We start from the raw sequence: 27,199 nt of genomic DNA, 5'->3' as shown, positions 1-27,199 counted from the left end.
AACTCCAAACATTACTTTGTGGAACAACTTACTTTCACATCAGGAACATGTTTGTTGAAGCATATCGATAAACGTTTGAGATATTCGTCCGTGACCTCATAGGAACATCAAGGGCAGTTAATTTCATGACTTTGTTGGGAGTGGTTTCTCTTAGACTGTGACTGACGGACACCTTGCCCATCATTTAATTACTTTCACCCTTGTCCCCGTTGAAATACATAAATCTATTACTTTCCATGGCCAGTTAATTATGTCTCCCATAAAATATGTGTACATATCATAAAATACATACATGTTAATCACATGTTTAAATGTAAAGCTTTGAGTACATTATTTTCTGCATTAATTTCCCATTTGGTGCATCACCACGTTGTTTGGGTTTTTTTTGTATTCAGACATGAAATAATAGAAAATGTCACGCTGACTGAATTAATTCCCATATGTGATTAAGTCGATTTGCATTCAAAACAGTTCAGTTTTCTCCATAATATACATTCAATGAAATAATCTTTCAATAAGAAAGTGACCAGACATATATCAACTCTATAAAAATCATTAAATAAAGATACTATAAGTGATGTACATTTGAAAAACCTGATAAATAGATACACACTGGAACACATTTGTGCAGAGACAGTGCTCAGGAGTACCTGTTTGATGACTAGCAGTTATATGATTTTCAAGGAGAATATAAGACATACATTTTCAACAAAACATCAATCAAGTGATAGTGTTAAATTTAATACAACACTCTTCTTCATGGAGATTCTTTCAGAGTCTTTTTTCTACTGTTTCAAATAGTGAATGCCTACCTTTAAATTCCTGCATTTTGAACAAAAATGAACCAATATTTCTTCTGCGTTTGGACCTAGTGTTCATCAAATTATTTAACTGACATCGTTACATTATACGTAAGTTGAACCAGATGTGATTTTGGCTTAACTGACTATAGTTCATTAAGCACTCGATATGGTCTGATTTACAGTTTGTAGTTCTTTCACACTGCTCTTTCACGTACTAGTATGTTTTATGTTTCGGTATTTTTCAGTCAGGTGGTTAAGATCAATACTGAAATGACAACATACTGATATTTGTCAACAACTGGTGACCGTAAGTCCCCATAATTCCCAGCGTTGTGCCATAGCTTTGGTTGGGGTGGCTGTAATCTGTGTCTTTCAAAGGTGTAGATGGCACTGTCATGTGAAGAATCGTTCATGACAACATTGTTCTATAGGGAACGACAAAACTCCTCCTCCGCTGTACACACATATAAAACAGTTGTTATCTGGTATGTAGTTGCTCAGACAAGTACCTTTCGTAACACGTGAACACGTTTGACTCATATGCATAAATTGCGTAAATATACCGGCATAAATGATTTCATATGATCCGTCCATGGCAGTAGTTGTTTTACCGGCATGGTTACGGGAGAATACTTTCATCATTAACTGGATGTTGAGATAACACATCAAACAATAACGTATTTGACCTTATTTGCAACGATATATATGCTTAAATACATAATAATGTACATAATATATGAGTTACAGTTACACTATTAAACTATACTGTTATAGGATGTGTACCTGGTATATCAGTATATGGAATGATGACACTTTGGAATATTAAGGCAAGACCACACCGCTAGGGAATGTACGTCGTCTTTTTATTTTTCATTTTTCCTAAAATTGCAGTATAATGACGTTAATTCGGAACAAACACTTTCTGAAACTGCAAACAAATCTACATGGATTCCTTTTTACTGATAGAGTGAAAAAATCGCAGAGGACCTAGCTGCACGTTTCAATTATTGGTTGGTTGGTTTGATGTTCAACATTATTCCAGCTCCACATTGGAACGGACTAAATTATACAAATTTTAGTAAAAACATGGAGATAGAGTACATAATATGAACAAAATGACCACACTTGAACTTAAACACTTGTCATGGAGGATGTCAATCCGACCAATAGCCCGGAATAGCCCGACACGAGAGTTCGGAAAAGCCTGACGGGTGTTCGGAATAGCCTGACGTCATTGTTCGGAAAAGCCCGACGTCACTGTTTGGCAGAGCTGACAAGAGCTCAAAATCTGACAATTAGATTGTGTCAAATATTTGCCTGAAACAGGTTTACTAAGAGGGATTAACTTGTCTTCACACGTGATTATGATGCACATTGAATAGTTCGTTGTGTGTGTTAATTATTGTTAGGTGTGATGAAACAGGGTAGGAATTAGGCGGAATGAGGTGTTAAGTGTTCCGTAATACCCAACACCGCTCTAATGAACAAATTTCATAACTGTTTTATTTTTGATGAGTCTACACATCTAATTATGCATCTTTGTTAAAAGGTTCAGTTTCACTGAGAAATTATCCTAAAATTTCGATTTGCGTAGTGATCTTTTGTTTCCATGGGTTGTACGGCTCCACGTGCTGTCATCAAAGCATAATGGATAGCAAACCATGCAGCCGGTTTGGAATATAAATATGTATTGTCAAACATTACTGATGCAATAGTCGAAAAATATTTACGTAACACTGTAAAACATTATGAAAACCTCGTCGAATTGCTTGCCTTATGCCAGTCTCAGCATATTAATGAATGTGCGCATTTGTTTACAAACAAGAGAAAAGTCTGGTCACATGATATGCAAATTAGCCTGTGGCAGTGATGTCATGTCATTGCTGTGCTGGAGTGTGGAATTACCACAGACATATTTATCAACATAACCCTAGAGAACTTTTTAAACCAATCAGCGTGCAAAACAGCTTCCAGATTTTGTTGGCCAGTTGAGCAAGTTACGCCTGAAAGTTACTAGCCAACAACATAATTCACTAACCCAAAATTTGAATGTAGACACGGGTTTCATCATTAAGCCGCTAATATGATATTTATTTTTAGCAGGCCATAATCTTGCATGATTTTTAAAGTGTATAAACTTATCAAGTCAGAGATGACAAAATGACCCCATGTAAATTTACAAGCCAGATGGGCCACTGACTGTGAGGATTATTGGCCTGACTGGATTTTTAATAGCCACAGGCTAGGGGGCAAGTTGTTATTCTGCACACTGATACCAATATTAGCAACTGATTTAGATGAAACTTGGATGGACTGAGCAAACCTTTGAGCTGTGGGACTATACATTAATAGTCTTTAGGTGTCTGGTTCTTATTTCTTGATTCAGTCTTGAAAAAAGACATTTTAACTATTATCGTTAACTTGGTTTAGACAGTATTTTGAAATACATCGTGAAATTTAATCTTTTGATTGTTGACATAATCTGTTTAATAATCAATAATGCAACACTGATATTGATTGCTTCTTTGGCTGATGTTCTACATGTTACCTAGACCTTTGATATTCTATATGAACAGGTACAATGGCAAATTTGTCAAATGTGGAAGTACTTGCTTCAACCTCTCATATTTTTGTGTTATACCAATAAACATGGCTATTATGTTTCTCCTTGTTCTGGCAGCCATATTGGTTAAGCTGGTTCTTGGCTCCTTTTGCACACGCTAATGTTTGCCAAAGCTATGGTATAGAATGCCATATAAAACGCTCTGCTCGTTTATACATGTGACGTCACATCTGGATTGGTCAAGCTGCACTCTGTCTGTAGACTGATGTCATGCTGAAAGATCTGGAATCCAGTTAAGCCCCTGTATGTAAAGTGTTTTTTTTGTTGATGTTCTGGCGCACCTTTTCATAAGGTTTGAAAACTGAATGTGTGTAAAAATTGCGTTCGCTTGGTCCTGGATCTACCTACAACTATGAAATTACACAGAAATGTAGAATATTAAATTTCCAACTAGATGGTATCGATTGAAGTGCAAATACTTCGGAGGTTTGAAAAATAGACCTGCTAAATGGTGTATGAATTTTTATTGAAACAATAGTAAATGTCCCCGCTTTATTGTACACCGATAAAAGCACTGTGCGACGACATTTTCACATTTTTCATCTTTATGGAGAGTGTAAGTGAACAAAATACTGCCTGATATCTGAACGATGTAAAAAATATTAAGTGGGTTTGTCTGTTTATGTATAACATTAAATCTAAGAAATGCTGGCGCATCTACCTACTCTAAAACATGTAGATCTATACACATACCATTCTGACGTCAACAACGAAAGGCATCCAAAGTCTGAAATATTTGCTATACAAGATTTAATTTGTATGCATGTCCATAGGTATTACGTACCTGCATATCGTTCATACACCAGAGATGACTTTGTTCACTCACAGTTTTCTCACAAGCTTGTAATAAAAATCTTTGTCATATAGGGCAAGTAGGGTGCGGATTTAAAAATTGAAGATCTGTTCACGCCCATGAAATGAATATTTATGTTTAATGTTATTTCTCCTTTATACTAACATCAGAGACATATCATAACAGAAAGTAACAATTATAAAAAGAGACTTCAAAGACTTAAGAACTATTTCATTTTTCAAAGGCCTTTCCAGCACCTGCATGACAGGGATTTTAAAAAAATACACAACATGATTTCGACGTCTTCCAAAGGAAACAGGGCAGCCAGCTAAAATTAGCAACCAATGGATAATGAAATAACAGCTATCCTCTCTTTGACCTGTACCGGCTCATATATTGTGATATGCTAGATGGGGCCCAGCTTAATATTACAATAAGTAACCAACAAAAACAGAAATTGACGCAAACAAGTTTGCGTCCATTTCTTGAAAAAAATCATCAGATGTTTTTGACAAACAAATTTTTACAAGTCAGATCCTATCAATGTTTAACCCTGAGGGGATCTGTAAGAAGCTACAGGCAACTGAGTGAATCAGCTGGTAATAAATACTAGGTACACACTGGGATACTGTGCTATTTTTGTACTTTGTGTATCCAATGGGGTTTCATCAACATCAACTGTCTCAGATCTGTAAACAGCTTTTGACATACATTTATTTTATTCACCCTCATATTTTCCTCTATCAGGGCCAAGCAAATATGTGCTATTGCTGAAAGCAGATAATGTCAAAGCTTGTGAAGTTTTCCATATATTGTGTGATCAAATTTAAATGAACTGGCTCAGTGAATTCATATATGCTGGACAAAATAATTTAGGGGTATTGGTGTTTCTATGATTGATATCTTATCAGTGTGTTAATGAATTTATACATCATTACTCATAATTTCAAAATTCATATATAACAAAATTCATATATTTTTTTTTAATTTACAATTACAAATATTTTGGAGATTTATCAGAGTGAATCAATGTTGATATTAATGTTTTGAGAGTGCATTACAATCTGTACTTACTTACAACCATAGTTATTTGGAATGTAGTCGATTTTGAAAGAGGATTGGTGTATGGCATGTAATTTGCATGTATGTGATCTTCATTTTAAAACAAACACTAACAAATGTGTGATGCAAGACACGCATCAAAATTAATGCTCTAAGTGATTTCTTGACCTTCTTGAAAAAACGTCAGTATCAAGAATGGGACCCCATGCATGCGTGTGGGGCTACTGCGTTGTGCATGTGCATATTGTGCATTGTGTTTAGGGGTGGTTACAGAGGGAAATGGTGGTGTGTTCATAAGATGTCTGTCCTAGAAATGTTTTTTAACGTTTACACTTTCTATCCATAAGGAAAGTTCATTATCCCCTACTTTTTTTGAAGAGTATATATCCCCAGCTACTTCTGTATAAATCAATTGTCATGGCTCGGTATTTTGAGAAATGTCAGTTTTACCACACATTATTCAGTTTACAGTGAATTGTTCATGCCACCCTACAGTTTAGTACTGCAAGACTAAATGTCGATATCATTAATTATTTCAGTTGCAATCATCATGTGTGTGGTTGTATGAGTGGGTGTGAACGTGGGTGTGCATGTTGTATTTTTGTTTTTATTACTTATTCATATATTTTCTTTCTTTCTTTCTTTCTTTCTTTCTTTCTTTCTTTATTTATTTCTTTATTTATTTATTTATTTATTTATTTATTTATTTATTTATTTATTTATTTATTTATTTATTTATTTATTTATTTATTTATTTATTTATTTATTACCTCTTGCTAAACAGTGTCTTCATATATGTATACTATTGGGTTCCTCCACTTCCCACTTGTAACATTGTAACAGGGTTTTTGGAGAAATATTAAATATTAAAAAAATAAAGAAAAAACAATGAAATAAGATAAAACCTTGCCATGACCTGAGAATCATTTATTTTGCTCACATTATCAATCACTTGTTTGTCTGGTCCAGAATACAATATTTACAAAACACCAGAATACATGTGTCAGCAGGGTGGATCAACTGTACCCCTTGGTCACGCTCTTGACATGAACATATACAAATAAGGGAACTGATGAAATGACAGTGAAGGTGAAATTACTCTGGAAAGTCCACTAAAGCAAATTTGGGTATGAAGTTCAACATCTGGTATGTCCACCATGTTGGGCAACACATTCACGACACCTTGATGGCATACTATTGATTAGTTTCTGGATGGTTACAAGTGGTATTGACCGCCATTACTTCAGCAGAGCTGCAGGTTGACAGGTGCAGGGTCCCTGGAGTACACCCTTCAACTGAGAATATAGATGTTCAATTGACGACAGGTAAGGGGACTTAGAGAGCCAGTTCAATGTCTGTATGCCCTCTCATCGCAGATAAGATATGACAATTTGCGCCCAATGTGGTTTGGCATTATCATCTTAAAATTCAAAATTCCTGTCAATGATTCTAGCCAGTGGAGTCACGACCGGATGCAAAATTTCGTCAACATATCGCTGACCAGTCAAGGATCCATTATCGATGACCAGACCTGATCACCTGTCATGTGTAACCCTACCCCACACCATGACACTACCACCTCAATATTGATCATGGTCAATCATTGCCACGCTGGCATACCGCTCACTGCTATGGAACCAACAGCATTATATGCCATCTCTGAATCTGTGGCAGAACCTTGACTCATCTGAGAACATGGTGTAACGCCAATGGCGCAAAGCCCATCCCTGATGCTGCCTAGCCCAAGCCAATCTTTGGCACCTATGGTGAATTGTAAGGGTAACACCCTTGAAAGGCTGCCTTACTTTCAGACAGGCTTGACAGAGCCGGTTTTTAATGGTTGAATTTGAAATACATTGCCCACTGAGTGAAGGGAATTCCCTCTTGATGGCAGGTGCTGATTTGAACCTATTGCCATTAATGTAATGAGACGATCCATTGCAACCCCACCTGTTTGATGGTGCTAAGTCTCCCACAGGTATGAAGTTACACTTTTTGATTTACCAAACTTTTGGGCAACTTGACACAATGATGTACCCCCCTAAATTATCATCCCCACAATTCTCCATTTGTTTTGTTCATTGAGATACTGCCTCCTCAGAGGCATATTTCAGCATGTGTTCAACACTGTAGCATTAGTGATTGTGAGTTCTCCAATATGTTTACAGAAGTTAGCTTCTGTGTGTACGTGCATCACGTATTGGTAATGCATCACGTGGAATTTAATTGTCATTGGATGTTGTGTTCGGGGGCAACGCTACAGTAATGCACCCTTTCACCTCAAAGTTTACTGCATTCAGCTTTTTAGTTCCCTTATTTTTTGTCAATAGTAAATTTCTCATACTGTGCTAATTTCAGGTAAGAGTGATTGTATGTCATGTTAAACTTTATGAACTCTTTGTATTAATTGGGGATCAGGATGTTTTCCTATAAACTGTGACTGATACATGATTTCCCTGACCCTAAAACTATCAGACTTTATTTGTATTCCCAGGTGCTAGATAAGTGTGTCTTCCATTGATCCACCTATTTTTGTGCTCATGCAGTAAGATAATACAGCTCTTTGATAACATCTCATACGGAAAGATCATGAATCCTTTTGACAAAAAACAGTGTTCATCGTTATAATGTCTGTCTGATAAGAACTCAAGGCTAATGTAAGTATTTAGAATGTTTGGAACAGAAGTTTTAGTCAGAATTGTAAAAAATATCAAAATAATGAATTGCTGAAAAATATTTTCGTATATAGCAATGTGCTGGCACAGAAACTGTCAAGTCTTACAGTGAGTGAGTGAGTCAGTTTTATGCTGCACTCAGCAATATTCCAACTAAATGGCGGCGGTCTGTATATAATCAAGTCTGGACCAGACAATCCAGTGAGCAACTGCATAAGCATCGATCTGTGCAACTGGGAACCAATGACATGTGTCAACCAAGTCGGCAGGCCTGACCACATGATCCTGTTAGATGCCTTTTATGACAAGCATGGGTTATTGAAGCCACATATTCTAGCTGGACCTTCACGGGTAACAAATGTCAAGTCTTATAAGTCATACCAATGACAGCAAATCCTAATGGACTGTCTTATTCGTCTCTTATTTTTATCTTTCGTTCTAACTGACAAAATATGTCCAAAACAGCAAACAGTACACTGATTACCATCCTGTTCGTCTGAAAGTGATGAAAACAAGTCAACCACCACTATCAAACATTGATGTAGTTCAATATATTTGCTGTCTATGATTGATTTATTGGGTTTAGTTTTATTCTGCAGTCAACAATATTACACCTATATGGTGTGGTCAGTAAATAATTTGGACAAAACAAATCAGTGATCAACAGCATGAGCATCAATCTACACACTGGGACATGATGGAATGTGTCAACCAAGTCAGCATGTCTGTCAGTCTCCTCTTACAACAACTATTGGTTACTAAAGATCAATTCTAACCCAGATCTTCACAGATGTTTGAAATCTATGACATCCCTCTCTAAGAGGCAATATCTCTGTAAGCCCAATGTATAATGGATGATTTGCCATATGTGATAACCCACGCTGTGCAGACAGTCCAAGTGAGTGGGTGGTTAATAAATAGTGAATATCACTATCTGTTATGTGTGATATATATACTGCAAATGTCTTAAATAATCTTCTGTCCAGGACAGGACCTAATGAATGTCATGTGCTGGTAATATCCTAGTTTCTGGATCAACTGATGACTGTGTTCAATGATTTAGTTTAAAAAGAGGCTGAAAAAACTGGGTGAGAGAGCTTTATCGCCATGTTGAGCAATATTTCAGACATAGCATGACATGTCAATGGTGTGGGAGGATCAAAACCAGTGGTGGAGACATTTACTGCTTGGGAGCAAAACAGGCTGCAGAGAAAATATATGATGCAAGTTCACAATTTTCATAACATATCTTCTCGAAAGAATAGACTGATTCACAGCCTTTCTGCAATGTCCATCGTTATACAGAACAAATAATACAGGACTGATGACTGACCTGACTGTGTCAGAGACTGAGAGTTGCTTAAGACTGGGACTGGGACAGGGAGATGAAGAGAGAGGTAACGAGAGAGAGAAAGAGAGCGAAGGGGAGAGGGAGAAAAAGAGAGGGAGAGAGAGGGAGAGAGAGAGAGAGAGAAAGAGAGAGAGAGAGAGAGAAAGAGAGAGAGAGAGAGGGAGGGACATGGATTGACTGAGTCACTAAAAAGAGATTTGTTTGAGAGAGAGACAGGGTGACTGAGAGAGACAAACACTATGAGAGATTTGAATGAGAGAGACTGAGATTTGGTTCAGCAGGATGGAGACTCAGCAAGATCAACAGAGACCAAGGAAGATTTGGTTGACAGAGATTGGCACTGACCGAAACCAAGAGTGACATACCTGGTTGGGGAACTGCCTGATGCTCTCCACCAGGTATTGGTAGGACTTCCAGTCTCCTGCTATCACCTGCCCAATCACAGGAATCACTTGGAAGGAGTAGTTGTCATACAACCTGCAAGGACACAAACCAACGTCGGTAGGATTGGATCAATCATCTTAGGTCAGACCAATTTTATTTCTTCTTTCACAGATTTTTGTCCTTAGAAAACATAAGGGCAGGGGGAAAAATACAATTTACACAATCACTAGTCAAACCAAAACATCACATGAGTTTCCATGCTAATGCTTTTGGTTTGTTAATATCAACAAAATATATTTTAAGTTGAGTTTTGGTTTCACACTGATTTCAAGACTATTTCACTTTATATCATGTTAACATTAAAGTTTTCATTTTTGAATGGGAAAATTTATTTTTTTCTCCTCTTATCTTGAGAAAATATGACCAGCAGATCCATAAAAACAAGAAATATAATTGGTATGACCTGAGCTTGTTAACATCTGTCAATACAATTTGTCATCAGTGAGAGAGTGAATTGGGTTACTAGTACATAGTGCTTTTCACAATATTTCTGCAGTGTCGTGATGTTGGACATCAGAAAATGAGCTTCACACATTGTACCCATGTGAGGAAGTGAACCTGGGTCTTCAGTGTGACGAGCAAACACACCAACCACAATACTACCTCACCAACCCTGTGTGTGAAATCAAGGTGGTGGTCTCTCTTGGAGGCTTATACAGACTCCACAGCATGCACCTGTATTATGAAAAACCAGTCTATCACTGTCACACTCACCAAACCCAACATAAAGTTGGTGTCCTCGTTTAGAGGATACACCTGTACGTTGGAAAACAATCACTGTGTCCTATTCCTTGTCCTCTACTGGGGTTATGGGGTAGTCTAGTGGTAAAAGCACTGATCATCTCACCAAAGTCCTGGGTTCGATTCCCAACATGGGTACAATATGCCAAGCCAAATGATTCAGTTCTAACCCATCAACCAAACTGGAACAGGTGATGAGACTTTACACCTTGCATGTCATCTGTATCTAAATCCTGAAAACTGGATACTTCCAGATGGACAAGCTGGATTCTGATTATTCTCATTAAATATTTATTTCCCATTATTTGGTTGTTGTGAAATGGCTCAAAATCGAGTATCTGAGATGGAACATGAGTTGTTCAATCACTATGGCAGTGAAGGATATCCACTGAAAGGTCAGGTGCTGAAGTTGTAGTGCTGGACTGTTAATTTTACCTCAAGTTTAGAGAGAAACTCAAGTTTCTCTAAAGTAGGTTTATGAGATCTGACACAAGTATCTTATCACCATTGGCTCCCAAGATTATGTTTATTTAAAGAAATACATAAAATAAGACCAGTATTCTGACAGCACACACACACAGCTGAGCTGCCAGGAGTCCTCTTATAAGTTATATTCTGGAAGCTAATAATTGTTGACTTATCTGTATCTAGCAAATAACTACACAGCAGACCTGTAGCCACGTTATCAGGGGGAGAAGGTAGACTGGGAATAATCCCTCTTTCAAAATATACTCATCAAAAAAAGTAGGGGATCTTCATTTTTTTAAAAATTTATGATTACAAATATTTAGGAGATTTATCAGAGTCAATCAATGTTGATATGATATTATTGAATGTTCTCAGAGTGCATCACGATTTGCACTTCCTTACAACCATAGTTTATATTAGTTATTTGGAATGTAGTCGTATTTGAAAGAGGATTGGTGTGTAGCATGTAATTTGCAAGATGAGTGTCAAAATTAATACTCTAAGTGATTTCTCGACCCTCTTGAAAAAACATGTATGGGGCAACTGTGTTGTGCATGTGCATATCATGCCTTGTGATTAGGGGTGGTAACAGAGGGAAATGGTGGTGCGTTCATAAGATGTCTGTCCTTGAAATGTTTGTTAACATTTACACTTCCTATCCAAATACTTTCCCCTACTCTTTTGGAAGAGTATATAATCAATGAAGGTTGTCTCACTCAGCCATATTCATACTATTTGAAGGTGGTCTGTACATAAATCACCCACAAATTAGGAGTAGACTGGGAACAATGCCTTTTCAAAATGTAACAACTGAGTCATTTCAAAGTCACATTCACAATCCCATTTGCACCACACAATCCAGTGACTGGGGTAGACTGGCAACAGTCTCTTTCTAAATAAAAATGATCGTGGTTGTTCCCATGTTACACGCAGCAATATTCCAACATTTTGAGGGTGGTCTGTAAATAATCCTGTTTGCTATAACAATCCAGACATCTGGGGTCGACTGGCGACAGTCCCTTTTTCAAAATGAAAGGACAATGCATGATATCCGAGTATAGTTTAATGCTACACTGTGCAATATTCCAGCTATATGCTGGTGTTCTGTAAATATCTGAGTCAGGACCAGACAATCCAGTGGTCAACAGCATGAGCACCTATCTATTGCGAAACGATAACATGTGTCAACCAAGTCAGCAAGTCTGACCACATGATCCAGTTAGTTGCCTCTTACAGCAAGCTGGGTTACAAAAGAAATCTTTGTTGTACAGGTCCCTTGTCCTCATATTAAAAGGTAAACCTTTGGCGGGGTCCTGGATGTAAGTACCACTAAATGCATTAAAGTCACCAGAGGATTCACCTTTTAAACCTGACTCTTTGGTGCTTATTGTCATCCTCAGCAAATTTCTCACTATATGATGCTTCATGAAGCAGCCTTTACTAACCTTTACTCCCATTCTTCAACATTGCACTACAGTTGCCTTTGTGACTTATGATCACCTTAGTGCTTTGTAAATTGAGACCCTGGACTTGATAAGACAACTGACTACATTTAGTAGTCTGTGATACAGATCCTGAAACAAATGTACCCCATGTGGCCCATGCAAGTCTAGAATGTGTGGAATGTCTAGATTCCAATGATTAGTCTGTCATAAGGACCCTGAAACAAATAAACCCCATGTATCCCATGCACGTCTAGATTGTGTGGAATGTCTAGATTCCAATGATTAGTCTGTCATAAGGACCCTGAAACAAATAAACCCCATGTGGCCCATGCAAGTCTAGATTGTGTGGAATGTCTAGATTCCAATGATTAGTCTGTCATAAGGACCCTGAAACAAATAAACCCCATGTGGTCCATGCAAGTCTAGATTGTGTGGAATGTCTAGATTCCAATGATTAGTCTGTCATAAGGACCCTGAAACAAATAAACCCCATGTGGCCCATGCAAGTCTAGATTGTGTGGAATGTCTAGATTCCAATGATTAGTCTGTCATAAGGACCCTGAAACAAATAAACCCCATGTGGCCCATGCAAGTCTAGATTGTGTGGAATGTCTAGATTCCAATGATTAGTCTGTCATAAGGACCCTGAAACAAATAAACCCCATGTGGCCCATGCAAGTCTAGATTGTGTGGAATGTCTAGATTCCAATGATTAGTCTGTCATAAGGACCCTGAAACAAATAAACCCCATGTGGCCCATGCAAGTCTAGATTGTGTGGAATGTCTAGATTCCAATGATTAGTCTGTCATAAGGACCCTGAAACAAATAAACCCCATGTGGCCCATGCAAGTCTAGATTGTGTGGAATGTCTAGATTCCAATGATTAGTCTGTCATAAGGACTCTGAATCAAATATACCCCATGTATCCCATGCAAGTCTAGATTGTGTGGAATGTCTAGATTCCAATGATTAGTCTGTCATAAGGACCCTGAAACAAATAAACCCCATGTGGCCCATGCAAGTCTAGAATGTGTGGAATGTCTAGATTCCAATGATTAGTCTGTCATAAGGACCCTGAAACAAATATACCCCATCTAGACCATGCAAGTCTAAAATGTGTGGAATGTCTAGATTTCAACATTAGTCTGTCATAAGGACCCTGAAACAAGAACATCCTCTGTATCCCATGCAAGTCTAAAATGTGTGGCAAGTCTAGATTAGTTAGTATAGATAGTTAGCTAGGTGTTCTGACAATTTGATATTGCCATGCTCATCAAACTTAATTGCTTCTTACAACAAGTATGGGTTCCTGAAGACAAATTCTAACCTTGATATCTACAGGTCTTTAAAATCAAACACTGCATAAACAACTTCACACAACAAACATCCAGTAATAGAGCGATAAATGTGGAAAGTTATGAGAAGAAAATACCGGGAAAAATTTGTGACACAAAGTCGTAATAGTGTCATGACAGTTATTTCTGTAGACCAACAGCAAACACAAAGGTTGAGGACAAATATTTCTTTTATTGACTTTCAAACATTGCCAAACCAGCTAGCACATAATTAGATACATAATCCTGCACATCCTGTTTCCTGCCTGCATATCGTCCCACAGTGTCAACTCTCCAATCAGGAAAGGTTACTGACCTGTCACTAAGCACATGTAACAGTTAAAGAAATCCAGACATACACCGTTAAATCTACAGTTAAACACACTTCCTCATCCTTCCTAGTCAACAGCAGCAAAATATTTATCTAAAAACTGACACGGAACTACACGTGTTATCACACCTTCCTTTAATACTCACAGGAAACAACACATGCAAAAGTAGCTTTCATCTTTGAGAAATTTATCAATAGGTATCGCAAAACTTCAAACATGAAGTTGAAGTTATCATCAGCCATACTCAATAATTTGGGGGAACAATACTTTCTACGTTTACAGTATTTACTGTATAAGAAAAAGAAATGTTATCAGTACAGAAACATCAAAAAAGTTCAAACAGGTATGCGTCATCTACTCACGCAAATGTGTGCAAAAGAGGGACAGGCCAGGTAAAATTGCTGTGGGAGAATGTGATCTCTTAAACACAACAAGTAACAATCACTATTTTAATCAAGCCACAGTCAGTCTATCACAGAGAATTTGTAGTGAGTTTAGTTTTATGCTGCACTCAGAAATATTCCAGCTATATTTAAATCAGTCTGGACCAAACAATCCAGTGATAAACAACATAAGCATCAGTCCGCTTAACTGGGAACCGATGACATATGTCTACCAAGTCTGCGAGCCTGACCACCCAATCCCATTAGTCGTCTCTTATGACAAGCACAGTCACCTTTTTATGGCAAGCATATCCATATCATCACAAGTCAGAGAATTTGTAACCCGTACATCAAGTACCCAGCTAACATGTGACGTTCCCACAACGTTATGTTTGGTTACATCAGGAAATGATGTAACTAGGACATTATTAGAACATCCTAGGATAACGTCATATCACAACCTTGCCACAACGTTACACATTACGTTCTCCCTACGTCCTTGCAACATATTTTTAATACTTTGGTGTAACGTACTCGTAACATTGTGAGGACATTCGTTTTATATATTTTGTTTTCTTGACCTATTAGAAGATGTTTGTATTTGCAGTTGACCATCTAATTAGTTATCAAGATGATATTGAATCTGGAACAACTTTTGAATAAATTTGTTTTGCGTTCAACTGAAGAAAATATATAACTTCACGTTTGAAGGTTATGAGAATGTCATTTACAGACGTTGTCACAACGTTACACTTTACGTAACCAGGATGTCCTAACAGCGTGTATTTCAGACCAAGGAGCAACTTTCGTATAACGTTGTGAGGACGTTCTGTCTAGTAGCTTGCCAGCACTGACCCATTGGAAAATCGTTACGTCTTATTCTCCTCATCCCGGAGCTTACTTGATGGAATATCATATTTGACAGGGTCGAAGCATGTCATATTCTTTTTTAAATTACCATACAAATTCAGTGTCATTTGATATATGTTTTGAACTGTAAAAATCGGATAATTACTCGGAGTTCTGAATTTCTAAATAGCATATTAATGATCACTGACATCGGTTTTTCATGAAATCACCAATGATAATTCTGAACTTTGTAGATGAACCTAGAATCGGCTGGGATGTTTTCAAAAATACATGCTAACACTAAGTGCATTTAAAATTTCCGCCATTTTGGATACTGAGTAGTGTTTACATACCATATCGTACGTGGATTCAAGGGTACGCGATTTCATTGAGTGTTTCTGTTTGTTTGAATAATGGAAAATCGTTACGTCTTATTCTCCTCATCCCGGAGCTTACTTGATGGAATATCATATTTGACAGGGTCGAAGCATGTCATATTCTTTTTTAAATTACCATACAGATCTATCTCTTCAGTTAAATGAAGTCTATTCAAAGTACTTACCTTATTTTTGTTTCATACAATATATTTTTATATTATACACTTATTGTTGTGCTCTTGACTTCACTCATTTCAGTGAATGTATGAAACATGTTTCCTTCTATCTTTGAACCCACAAGATCCAAACTGAGACACATTGCACATGACTTCTTCATGTGACGTCATTGCCTGTGCGAGTACTTTCCCATTCGTTGACATCACAGTTCTCGCGCGGCTGCCAGTCCTACAGGGTTCTGAGTCTGTTCCTCACTTTTAAAAGGGGCTCATTGCCATAACAGTGAGTATTTTGTGTATTGTTTGGTTTAGATTAGTAAATTATATGTATTAATTCAGAACGGACTCATTGAGAATAATGAAAACGACTCTTTATTAGATCTATTTACTTGTCCTACTTTTTACACAAATCCGAAATTCAGTGTCATTTGATATATGTTTTGAACTGTAAAAATCGGATAATTACTCGGAGTTCTGAATTTCTAAATAGCATATTAATGATCACTGACATCGGTTTTTCATGAAATCACCAATGATAATTCTGAACTTTGTAGATGAACCTAGAATCGGCTGGGATGTTTTCAAAAATACATGCTAACACTAAGTGCATTTAAAATTTCCGCCATTTTGGATACTGAGTAGTGTTTACATACCATATCGTACATGGATTCAAGGGTACGCGATTTCATTGAGTGTTTCTGTTTGTTTGAATAATGTTTACATAAATATTGTCATATTGAGTGTAGTATACCACTTTTGAAACCGTTACTTCAAGTGTTATCAAGCATAGGCATAACTGTCGCATGCCCTAAGGCTGTACGGAGGGCTAGACCCATGGATGTAATTCTATCCTTCAAAGAGGCAAGTCTAGATAAGAGGACATTTCTGCCTTGTGAAATACCATCCCCCTCCCTCTCCCCACCCACGTGGTTATCTTTTCTCCTACGCTTCTCTTGCCATAGTTGTCCTAAAATTTACAAGGGTTATGATATGATGAAGGTTGATAGAGGAATATATTATCACTAACACTGAAATATTGATATTTATTAGGGAAATAATCTATCAAGCCACAGTAAAGACATCTCACTGCTCACACTGTTATAACAAAACAGGCAAAACTTGTACATAGGGTGCACATCCATTATAGCATTAACCCCCTGGATGCCACAGGGACACATATGTCATTCCTCCTGAATCTTCACCTTGAAGTCCAATAAAATTCTAAATATATCATGCACACAAACGTACTTCACAGTTGTGAATTCTGTGGGAAATTTCCTGTTTCTTGATACTATGCACTATTGTCTCAGATAAAGCTGAAGTGCTTAACCCCTCAAAACTGACTTCATCGTAAATGTCGCTTTTCGCGATTCGTTATTTGCTGTATGTTTTGACATGCGAAAATGGGATAATTACTGGGAGTATTGAATTTCAATAATGACATATCACTAATATCAAGTTTTCATGAAATCAGTAATGATAATTCTGAAACGTTGCAGCTGAACCCAGAATCAGTTGGGATGTTTTCGAAAACACACTTACACGAACGCCAAAGTCTGCTTTCCGCCATATTGGATAGTGTTTACAAAGTCACGTTTCACTGGCCGGTATTGAGACGCCTATTTCATCATGTATATTCCATTGTCAGCTGCGACACAGTTTAAGAATCTACACAACTGTTAGAGGATCACAAGTAGCTATTACTGCAACTTGTGCTTTATTCCTGTGATGTACAATATTCAGTATGATGGGACAAATATTGCAGTTTCATATGAACAGGCTAATAAACAGCGATTTAATTTACACTTATAAGTAAAACTGATAATATTAATGAAAATGATTTGTACATTTTCTGTGTAATTGTATAGCCATATGCAGACCCAGGACCACGCGAGAGCAATTCTCGCACAACTGTCACTTTTCAAAACTTCCAAAAATATGCGCATGAAAAACAACAACAAAAACAAACAAAAAAAAACCCCTCAGCATTCAGGGTGTTAAAAATGTAATGGCATGTTCTAATCTTGTGCTTTTGAATAATAATAGGGCTATCATGGAATAATAATTTATACAAAAATTTGTTTATTACCACAACAAGCATTATACATTAGGATTCAGATATTAAGAAAATATAGACATAGCATATTAATTTCATCATGATCAGTAGTAGCTTAGAGGAAGACACCAGCTTAAAGCAAAAACTAATTTCATAGATCTAGAATTCCACAAGACAAACCGTTCATTAAGACAAAAGCTGAATCTAGACAGTTTAATGAGCTTCTTTGAAGAAAACATATCATTAGTACAACAGTGTGAAAACATTTTTAATTAGGGTCATTAAGCCATGGCCCAGTGAAGCACATCTATTGTAATCCAAGCTATTATAATTGACACATCAAAACAGACTTGGATAGAGCTAGCCCAAGCATACAGTAAATGTGCCAGCAGGATTAATGCCACTTAAGATAGGATTAATAGGATTAAGAGCACTCCCCTCTGCCTGGTTATTCCAGTAGGTCACACCCCACTCTGTATATTCAGTATGTCATTGGCTATTATAGGGCACGCCCATTTTGTATCTTTTAACGAGCCACAACCTTTTTATTAAGTTGTTTCAAAGGCATTTAGAAGTTGGAGGAATCAAACTAAAAGTGCTTTATGGTTCAACTTCTTTATTATAAAAGGTCACAACGTTTCGAGACAGATTCTAGTCTCACAGATTCTAGTCTCACCTCACCTGAAGAAGAGACTAGAATCTGTCTCGAAACGTTGTGACCTTGTATAATAAAGAAGTTGAACCATAAAGCACTTTTAGTTTAACCATTTTATTGTTTCAAGTTTAGTCAATTTTATTATAGTCTCCAACTCCATTTATCGCTCAGAAGGGTTTAGACTTCCAACTCAGACCAACTCTAGCCCTCAGCCCAGAGGGTTGTACCGACTCTCTGTGGCCACCCTTGTTATTCTATTTCTTGTTAATAAAATTGTAATTAGCTTCTTGTGACTTCGGACTCTTTGCTGAGTTAATTCCCCCAAGCAGACCAGCATGCCAGTAAGACAAGGGATTTCACTGGTACGCTCATTTGGACACGAGACCCCTATCAAAATAAGTCTTTAAGATAAACTATTCTTTTTTCAGATGCATGCTGCCGCTGGGGAAGATGAGGAAGTGCAAGTCTAGAATGAAATGTTTCTTAGCAATGTATTTTACTTGAATAAATGGTTCAGTGTAAACAAAAGAAGCATCCCTGTTATTTGTTACCAGGGCTCAAAGTAGACAGTTTCGAAAAATCCAAACCAGTGTTGACCTAATTTTAGCGTTCGTAATCTAAATCTAACAAAAAACAACGTAAACTACGACTTTTAGCCCTGGATATTGTTATGATCATGGTGACAACAACCCAGAAACCGAATACAAATATTTATCCTCAGACTGCTGTACATTCTGAGTATGTATATACCCAAAAACTATACATAATGTTGTGACATTTTTTTTATGACGTCACGAGGACGTTATTTTTGAGTCGTATGAACGTAGAAAATAACCTTGTGACAATGTTCTGTTTATGACGTCGTGGGGACGTTATTTTTGGGTCGAAAATAATGTCATGAGGATGTGCTTTTGACGTAATGGGGACCGTTATATGCTGACGTTCTGGGGACGTAAACATAACTTTGGGGCAAGGTCCTCAAAACGTACTTTTGTTAGCTGGGTAGCGCTCATTTCTACACTTACAAACATATGTTCTTTTAAATCTTTTCACTTTCAAACAATCTTTGCCTATAAATGCACAATGCCATTTAGAAAGTGGTAAAATCCTGTTTGGGGTGGAAAATACACTGTCAGAGTGAGTGAGTGAGCTACTCAGTTTAAAGTACTCAGCAATATTCCAGCTATGTAGCAGCGATCTGTAAATAATGGAGTCTAGATCAGGCAGTGCAGCATAAACATCGATCTACACAACTGGGATACCATGACATGTCAACCAAGTCGCCGAATCTGACCATCTGATCCCGTTTGTCACCTCTTACATGACAAGTGTGGGTTACTGAAGATCCATTATAACCAGGGTCTTCACAGGCCCCACACTCTCAGAGTCTGGCACCCTAATGCCAGCACACAAAGTCAGTGATGTTAATCATTCTACCACCAGAGCTTACATGGGGAGATCTTAAGATTGTTGACTTTGTGACATCAGTCATGTCGACACTACAATACAAACTGCTATCACCTGTGGGTCTGATTAATACAGTCTGAATAACATAACAGGACAATTGAGAGCAAGGTAGTATGGCACCACGCTAGAGTACGTTGGGTTGATTCTTCTGTGCAACAATCAAAAAATAAAAGAAAAAAACAAAAACACATACAGAGTCCTCCATGATTAATTCTGAACATGACATCATGACATTTCAGAACACGTGCTATGATACCATCCTAGTGAGTGGGTGAGTGAGTTTGGTTTTACACCACTTGTAGCAATATTCCAACAATATAACTGCAGGGGCTACCAGAAATGGGCTTAACACATTGTGCCCATGAGGAGAATAGAACCCAGATGTTTAGTGCGATGAGCAAATGGCTTAACCACTAGGCTACCTCATACTAGAGCTATGCTGATCCTTCTGTGCAAAGAGATAAAGCCACATGTTGCATCACCGATAGGCCCTGATTAATTTATTAATAGGATATGGTAAATCTGACAGAACTATTTCCCAGAGCTGGAGCTCTATGTGTCACTTCCACTGATCAATGTATGACACAATACATTTTTGCATGTGACAGGGATGGCAACAGGTGAAAGTGATTTCAGCTGAAAATCAGTTGGGGTCTGGGGGACGCAGCAATGTATCTAAGGAAGTTACGGTGAAATTCTGAAAATTGGTAGCCCAAGAGATGCAAATGTGGGTACTTGAATATTTTCTCCCCGGATTTAGATTGACTCATTTGCATTTAAATCCACAGATTTCTGAGGATTCATGGAAAAATAGCCCTCCATGATTTGGAAAATTTATGCGCGGACTTAAACGACACAGTGCTAGAGATATGCGTCTCCTGTTCCACAACAGAGTGTGAGGAGTTCCCCAAAGGTAGCGATAATCAATAGCTGGCCAGCACACAAAGTGTTGCTGCATTGCATAGTCTGTGCCATATTACACAATATTGTACACACGGGTTCAAACTGCTGACAATGTATATTACATGAATTATATATCGCTTGATTTGATTACTGCTCATGTCTGGCATAGGTTTCCTATGCTGCTGGATGGCCCTGCGGTACTACATTGTACTGGAACTATAATTTTATCATGTTTCAATTTGGAAAAAAGGCTCTTGCTTACGTAAATAATGCTCATAGCAGTGATGAAGATGATGGACAACAAATCAAGCTGAATATGTAAAAGCGTTAGATATGGCACTGTGGTACTACATGATGATGATGATGATGATGATGATGATGATGATGATGATGACAACGACAATGACGATGATGTGTTGATTTGGGTAAAAAGTTGTTCATCATCATCATCATCATCATCATCATCATCATCATCATCACTACCACCACAAATGCTATTATTTTAACGATTAACACTTGAACCAGCACCTGATTAATTGAAATGTCTCAAGTTATACAAAATATCTAAAAAATATAGAAATGACTCACAAGAATGTTTTTAAAAAGTTAATAGTTAAATATCAGTTATGTAGAGCACCTAAAGACAAGGCCGCTCGTCAAGGTCGTGACATTTAAACATTCTCTGTAAAACAGTCAATAATTGATGGCAGCTGCTCAGTCAGCAGTTTTCATGCGAAGACATTTCTTTCCATTGTCAGTGAAGACAATCGTGAAAAGTACCCTTTGAATAATTATCTTTTTTATAAACAGTCAGGACTGTAATTCAGGAATACAGAGGATGTTTGCAAAGCTGCCAACTTGAAAATAAGTGACTGCTTTTAATAATGCTGATATTAGCTCCAAACCTGTGTCACTGTAGGTTCATATATGGACGATAACAAAGACAGAACCTTCCTGACTTGTGTCTCAATATCAATGATTAAATTGTTGGTCTGGTCTAGTTTAGGCACGACTACAAAATACCAGATACCTTCCGCCATCTTTGAAAGCAAGCAAATTTACTTTTGGATAGGGTTAGGGTAATGTTAGGGTTAGAAGAAGGTTTAGGGTTAGGGTTAGTGTTTGGTGATGTGACACTAAACAATGTGGCTGGTAGGTATCCGGTATTCTGTAGGTGTACCTTAGTTTCTTTCACAGTACACCGCTTAGATTTCATCCATTTTGGAAAATGTCAGTTCAGGCATTCTGGTATCCAATACTTTCACTCTGCACAACATTATCTAGTGTATAAATTATCTTGAGACTCATTTATAATATATACACAGAATCCAGTTGTTATGATAGCTCCGGTTCAGAATTCATGTCACGAGCATCATATTTTCTTATAATTTATAATGGAATTTCTTTCACTGATGACCTTGAATGTTTCTTTCTCAATGTTTTCACAACAGATCAGTATTTCCAATCTATGATTCATACAAATAAGTTGGAGGCTGTTAAAACTGTATACTCTGTTGTAAGGTAGTGAGGGAAATGAGTTTAATGCCTTTTTTAGCAAGATTCCAGCACTGTCATGACAAGGACATGAGATATGGGCTTCACACATTGTACCCATGTAGGGAATGGAACCCTAAGCGTACTGAGCAAACGCTTAAACAGCTAGGGTACCCTGCCACCTCTGCACTGCTAGAACAACAGGTGAATGTGTACTTTTACACTGCCTTTACCAGTATTCAAGCAATATCACAGCAGGGGACACCAGAAATGAGCTTCACACATTGTACCCATGTGGGGAATCAAAAACAGGTCTTTGGGGTGATGAGTGAACACTTAAACTACTAGGCTACCCCAACACCCCATTAGAATAATGGTCTTCATGGGTGTAAGTCATCATGATACATAGAGTTTCCAGTTGTATTGATGACAAGCCAAGATTAAGCCACCAGTGTGTGCATGAATGTTACTACCACCCTCCACGTCAGCGCTTTATGGGACATGATACAACCAAGTGGTTAAAGCCAGTTCACTCATCACACTGAAGCCCCTGATTGTCTGGTCGAGACTCAGTTCTTTACAGACTGTCGCCACATAGCTGGAATATTGCCCAGTAGGGCGTAAAACTGAACTCACTCACTCATATATCAGAAATCTGATGGTGATTAATGAGGATGAGTTCTATCAATAATGCTGGAATAAATCCCATAGTATTGCCTGCCTCAGATGAGACTAGAACAAGTGGTCATAGGATCATGGAACACTAAAGGGAGGCAATTCTACTGCGAAAAAAATTCAGTGTTGTCAGTCACAGACATTTGTTATCACAAAATAGTGGGAAAATAGTGCTGATGACAAGTGATCAAAATCAGAGTAAATCAGTGACTCAGCAGATCCTAGAGTACCTAAGAGATGCAACCCTGCACAGCCAAGTCTGCAGCTTCAAACTGTCAACAGCAAAACAATGAGCAGAATTCAGAAACAACTCCCCAACTCTGGAGCTTCCTGTTTAATGTTATCGATGTAGGATAAGGAACAAACACTGCCAATATTGTTGTGCAAAATACCATCTTTATCTCATCTTGCAAATGTGAAAACCTGAAGCCAAGATGGAAAATTAATGTTTTCCAGACACAATAAGAAAAAATCATAAGAACAAATATCCTCCATTTATCCCAATCCCAGTCTGTGGCGCATCTGTGTAGATGGTTTGAGACTACTACACATGAGAATATTACTGTCATACAGAACATGAAATAGAACTAAGCTATACATTGAGTAGTATAGGGAATGGGGAGAAAAACCGGTAGCGGGTACACTTTGCTCAGAAGCTTCTGAATATAGCTAATTCTGCTACCAGCATATATATTTCAACAAGACCCTTCGATAAGACCACTTTTCGGCTGCTCCCAATTACTCCCAATTATAGTGTATTCCCAATTAGAGCTATGCGGGTACATAGACATAGAAATATGCCAGGAACCAAGCTCTCGCGAGAAGCATATACCGAGATCCGATCGGGTCGTTTGTCCATTCGGGAAGCGAAGAGGAAGTATCACATATCGCAAGCTCGATACACACGGATCCGAGGTGGTATAGACAAACCCACAACTCCCGATATATCCGAAGACTTGGAGGCCCTGCTGCAGAAGTGTCGCCCCATGTTGCTTTCCGACCGAGAGAAACAAATCCTGGAGCAATCGGGACACACCTTCTACGAACACTACCAGATCCCCAAACAGTTTCTCGAACTCTACTTGCTGTGCTTTCGTCCACTAGTAGAAGCCGGCAAAATAGTTGATTTTGTCTACATCTACCCACCCAACCAATTTCAACCCTCGGCGGGCAAACTCCGAATCATTCTCGCTGATAACTGCTATCCGGGCCCCAAGGACAGACACAACCGATGCACCGACTGCCTAGCCACTCTATCGGAACTGCCTGCTCTCTTCGGACCCGACAACTCTACGTGCAAGTGTGGTGCCACCGACCACTGCGTCGACAGCAAGAAATGCATTCTCTGGGAACAGAAAGCGATAGACTACACACCCCAGGAGCGACTTCCACTCGAGGTTCCAGAAGAGATCGAGGTTGACAGCTGTTGTGTGAATATAGAGAACCTATACGACAACGCCTGCCTTTTCTGGAGCATAAAATACGCACTCCTCATCAACAAATTGATGGACTGTTGTACGTGTAAGGAGAAAGAGTCTTGTATCTTATGGCGGTTATCGGAGAAAGCAGAGGTACCACAGGGGCGGGGTAATATTTGGCATACCCCATTACCCGACTATGGTGGACCCAAGCATATGGAAGTAGCACCCCCTCCATGTAGCGAACTCAAAAAAGCTGCGAACGTCCCAGAAGGAGTCTACTTATGCAAAAAGTTTGCTGTAGCGGGACACGAAGGGAAGAACCGGCTGTTATTGCTACTCGATCCCCCGACTGGGGAAACGATTCCAGTCTATGGCTACAAGATACGAGAAACGATTCGGGCTGCCGGGGGAATAGAACGCCTACGGTTAGTGCGGGAACCGTTTCTATGCAAGCTCGGTAAAATCTGCTACTCACCTATATCAGAAAAGAAAGACGATAGAGAAATCGAATTACTGCTTCCAGACATTGGACGAGAATAGGTCCGGCAGCTCGCCTAGTATTTTGGTAGATGCAGTCGTGGGCTTACAAAGGACGAATACTTATCTAGGCTAGTTTTTCGTATTCCAACTGCTTTTCGTGGTACCCTACTACTTTTTTCCCCTCAAAAAACAACACTCTACTGCATAATGAAGGGATCCCCACGTTTCGTCTTGGGTGTTTCTACCTTCTCGGTCGGTGTGTGCACTGATTTGCTGTGCTTCCAGGTCTTGTAGACGACCTTCCAGAGAAAAACAGCGGCTAGCGAAAGGTAGGTCCACCTTTGGGCTGTTTCTAGTATCTGCCGCACCTTCTGAATATCCAGATGGGTCTCTTCTTGTTCCTCCTCAACGTTTTCTATTTCCTCTTCCTCATTGTCCTTATCCAGCATCGACAAGATGTCGACCAACAAATTCGTGGTTTGCTCCATATGAGCCGGCAACGTATTCGTGGTTTGTTCCAAACGAGCCGACATCGCTGCAGTTTGCTTCACACTAGCCTCTAGCCTCCCCAAGCGGTTGTAGAAGTCCTGGATGGTGGGCACAGTCGGCTCTGCAGCAGGCAATACGCTGCCGGCAGACGTCTCACTAGCGAGAGCAGGCAATACGCTCTCGCTAGGGGGTAAGATGGCCGCAGGCAATACGCTGCCGGCAGACGTCTCACTAGCGGGAGCAGGCAATACGTCTGTGCTGGTCGGAGGTTCTACAGCAGGCTCTCGCCATATGTCGTAGAGTCTTGTGGATCCAATACCGAAGCGCTTTTTGACCTCGCTTGCTGGGAGCACCCCTCGAAGGGAGCGTATTTCTTGGACCTTTTCCGAAGACAAATCTCTTCTTGGTGGCATGGGGTGTTTTTCCTGGGAATATATATATATACCATACTTCCTACTTGTCTATATAGGAACCAATCCTCTCCCAGGAAACTTCTAATAATGCTTAGCAATGCTTAGCAATGCTTAGCAAATGCTTAGTATTATTAAGCATTTGCTAAGCATTGCTAAGCATTGCTAAGCATTATTAGAAGTTTCCTGGGAGAGGATTGGTTCCTATATAGACAAGTAGGAAGTATGGTATATATATATATTCCCAGGAAAAACACCCCATGCCACCAAGAAGAGATTTGTCTTCGGAAAAGGTCCAAGAAATACGCTCCCTTCGAGGGGTGCTCCCAGCAAGCGAGGTCAAAAAGCGCTTCGGTATTGGATCCACAAGACTCTACGACATATGGCGAGAGCCTGCTGTAGAACCTCCGACCAGCACAGACGTATTGCCTGCTCCCGCTAGTGAGACGTCTGCCGGCAGCGTATTGCCTGCGGCCATCTTACCCCCTAGCGAGAGCGTATTGCCTGCTCTCGCTAGTGAGACGTCTGCCGGCAGCGTATTGCCTGCTGCAGAGCCGACTGTGCCCACCATCCAGGACTTCTACAACCGCTTGGGGAGGCTAGAGGCTAGTGTGAAGCAAACTGCAGCGATGTCGGCTCGTTTGGAACAAACCACGAATACGTTGCCGGCTCATATGGAGCAAACCACGAATTTGTTGGTCGACATCTTGTCGATGCTGGATAAGGACAATGAGGAAGAGGAAATAGAAAACGTTGAGGAGGAACAAGAAGAGACCCATCTGGATATTCAGAAGGTGCGGCAGATACTAGAAACAGCCCAAAGGTGGACCTACCTTTCGCTAGCCGCTGTTTTTCTCTGGAAGGTCGTCTACAAGACCTGGAAGCACAGCAAATCAGTGCACACACCGACCGAGAAGGTAGAAACACCCAAGACGAAACGTGGGGATCCCTTCATTATGCAGTAGAGTGTTGTTTTTTGAGGGGAAAAAAGTAGTAGGGTACCACGAAAAGCAGTTGGAATACGAAAAACTAGCCTAGATAAGTATTCGTCCTTTGTAAGCCCACGACTGCATCTACCAAAATACTAGGCGAGCTGCCGGACCTATTCTCGTCCAATGTCTGGAAGCAGTAATTCGATTTCTCTATCGTCTTTCTTTTCTGATATAGGTGAGTAGCAGATTTTACCGAGCTTGCATAGAAACGGTTCCCGCACTAACCGTAGGCGTTCTATTCCCCCGGCAGCCCGAATCGTTTCTCGTATCTTGTAGCCATAGACTGGAATCGTTTCCCCA

General features: G+C 39.1%; 1 protein-coding gene across 1 annotated transcript in view; it reads right to left on the bottom strand.

The window, feature by feature from the left end:
• The window catches only part of LOC137254982 (2-methoxy-6-polyprenyl-1,4-benzoquinol methylase, mitochondrial-like), a 60,157-nt gene that overhangs the window by 16,520 nt on the left and 16,438 nt on the right, over nucleotides 1-27,199 (bottom strand). Inside the window, exon 6 of the mRNA XM_067792567.1 lies at nucleotides 9,673-9,784. Within this exon, the coding sequence (XP_067648668.1) occupies nucleotides 9,673-9,784 (112 nt within the window). The remainder of the gene's footprint in view (nucleotides 1-9,672; nucleotides 9,785-27,199) is intronic.

The sequence above is a fragment of the Haliotis asinina genome, chromosome 1, assembly GCF_037392515.1.
Source record: "Haliotis asinina isolate JCU_RB_2024 chromosome 1, JCU_Hal_asi_v2, whole genome shotgun sequence".
NCBI classification, from domain to species: Eukaryota; Metazoa; Mollusca; class Gastropoda; order Lepetellida; family Haliotidae; genus Haliotis; species Haliotis asinina.
This window is presented reverse-complemented; position numbering and strand designations above follow the sequence as displayed.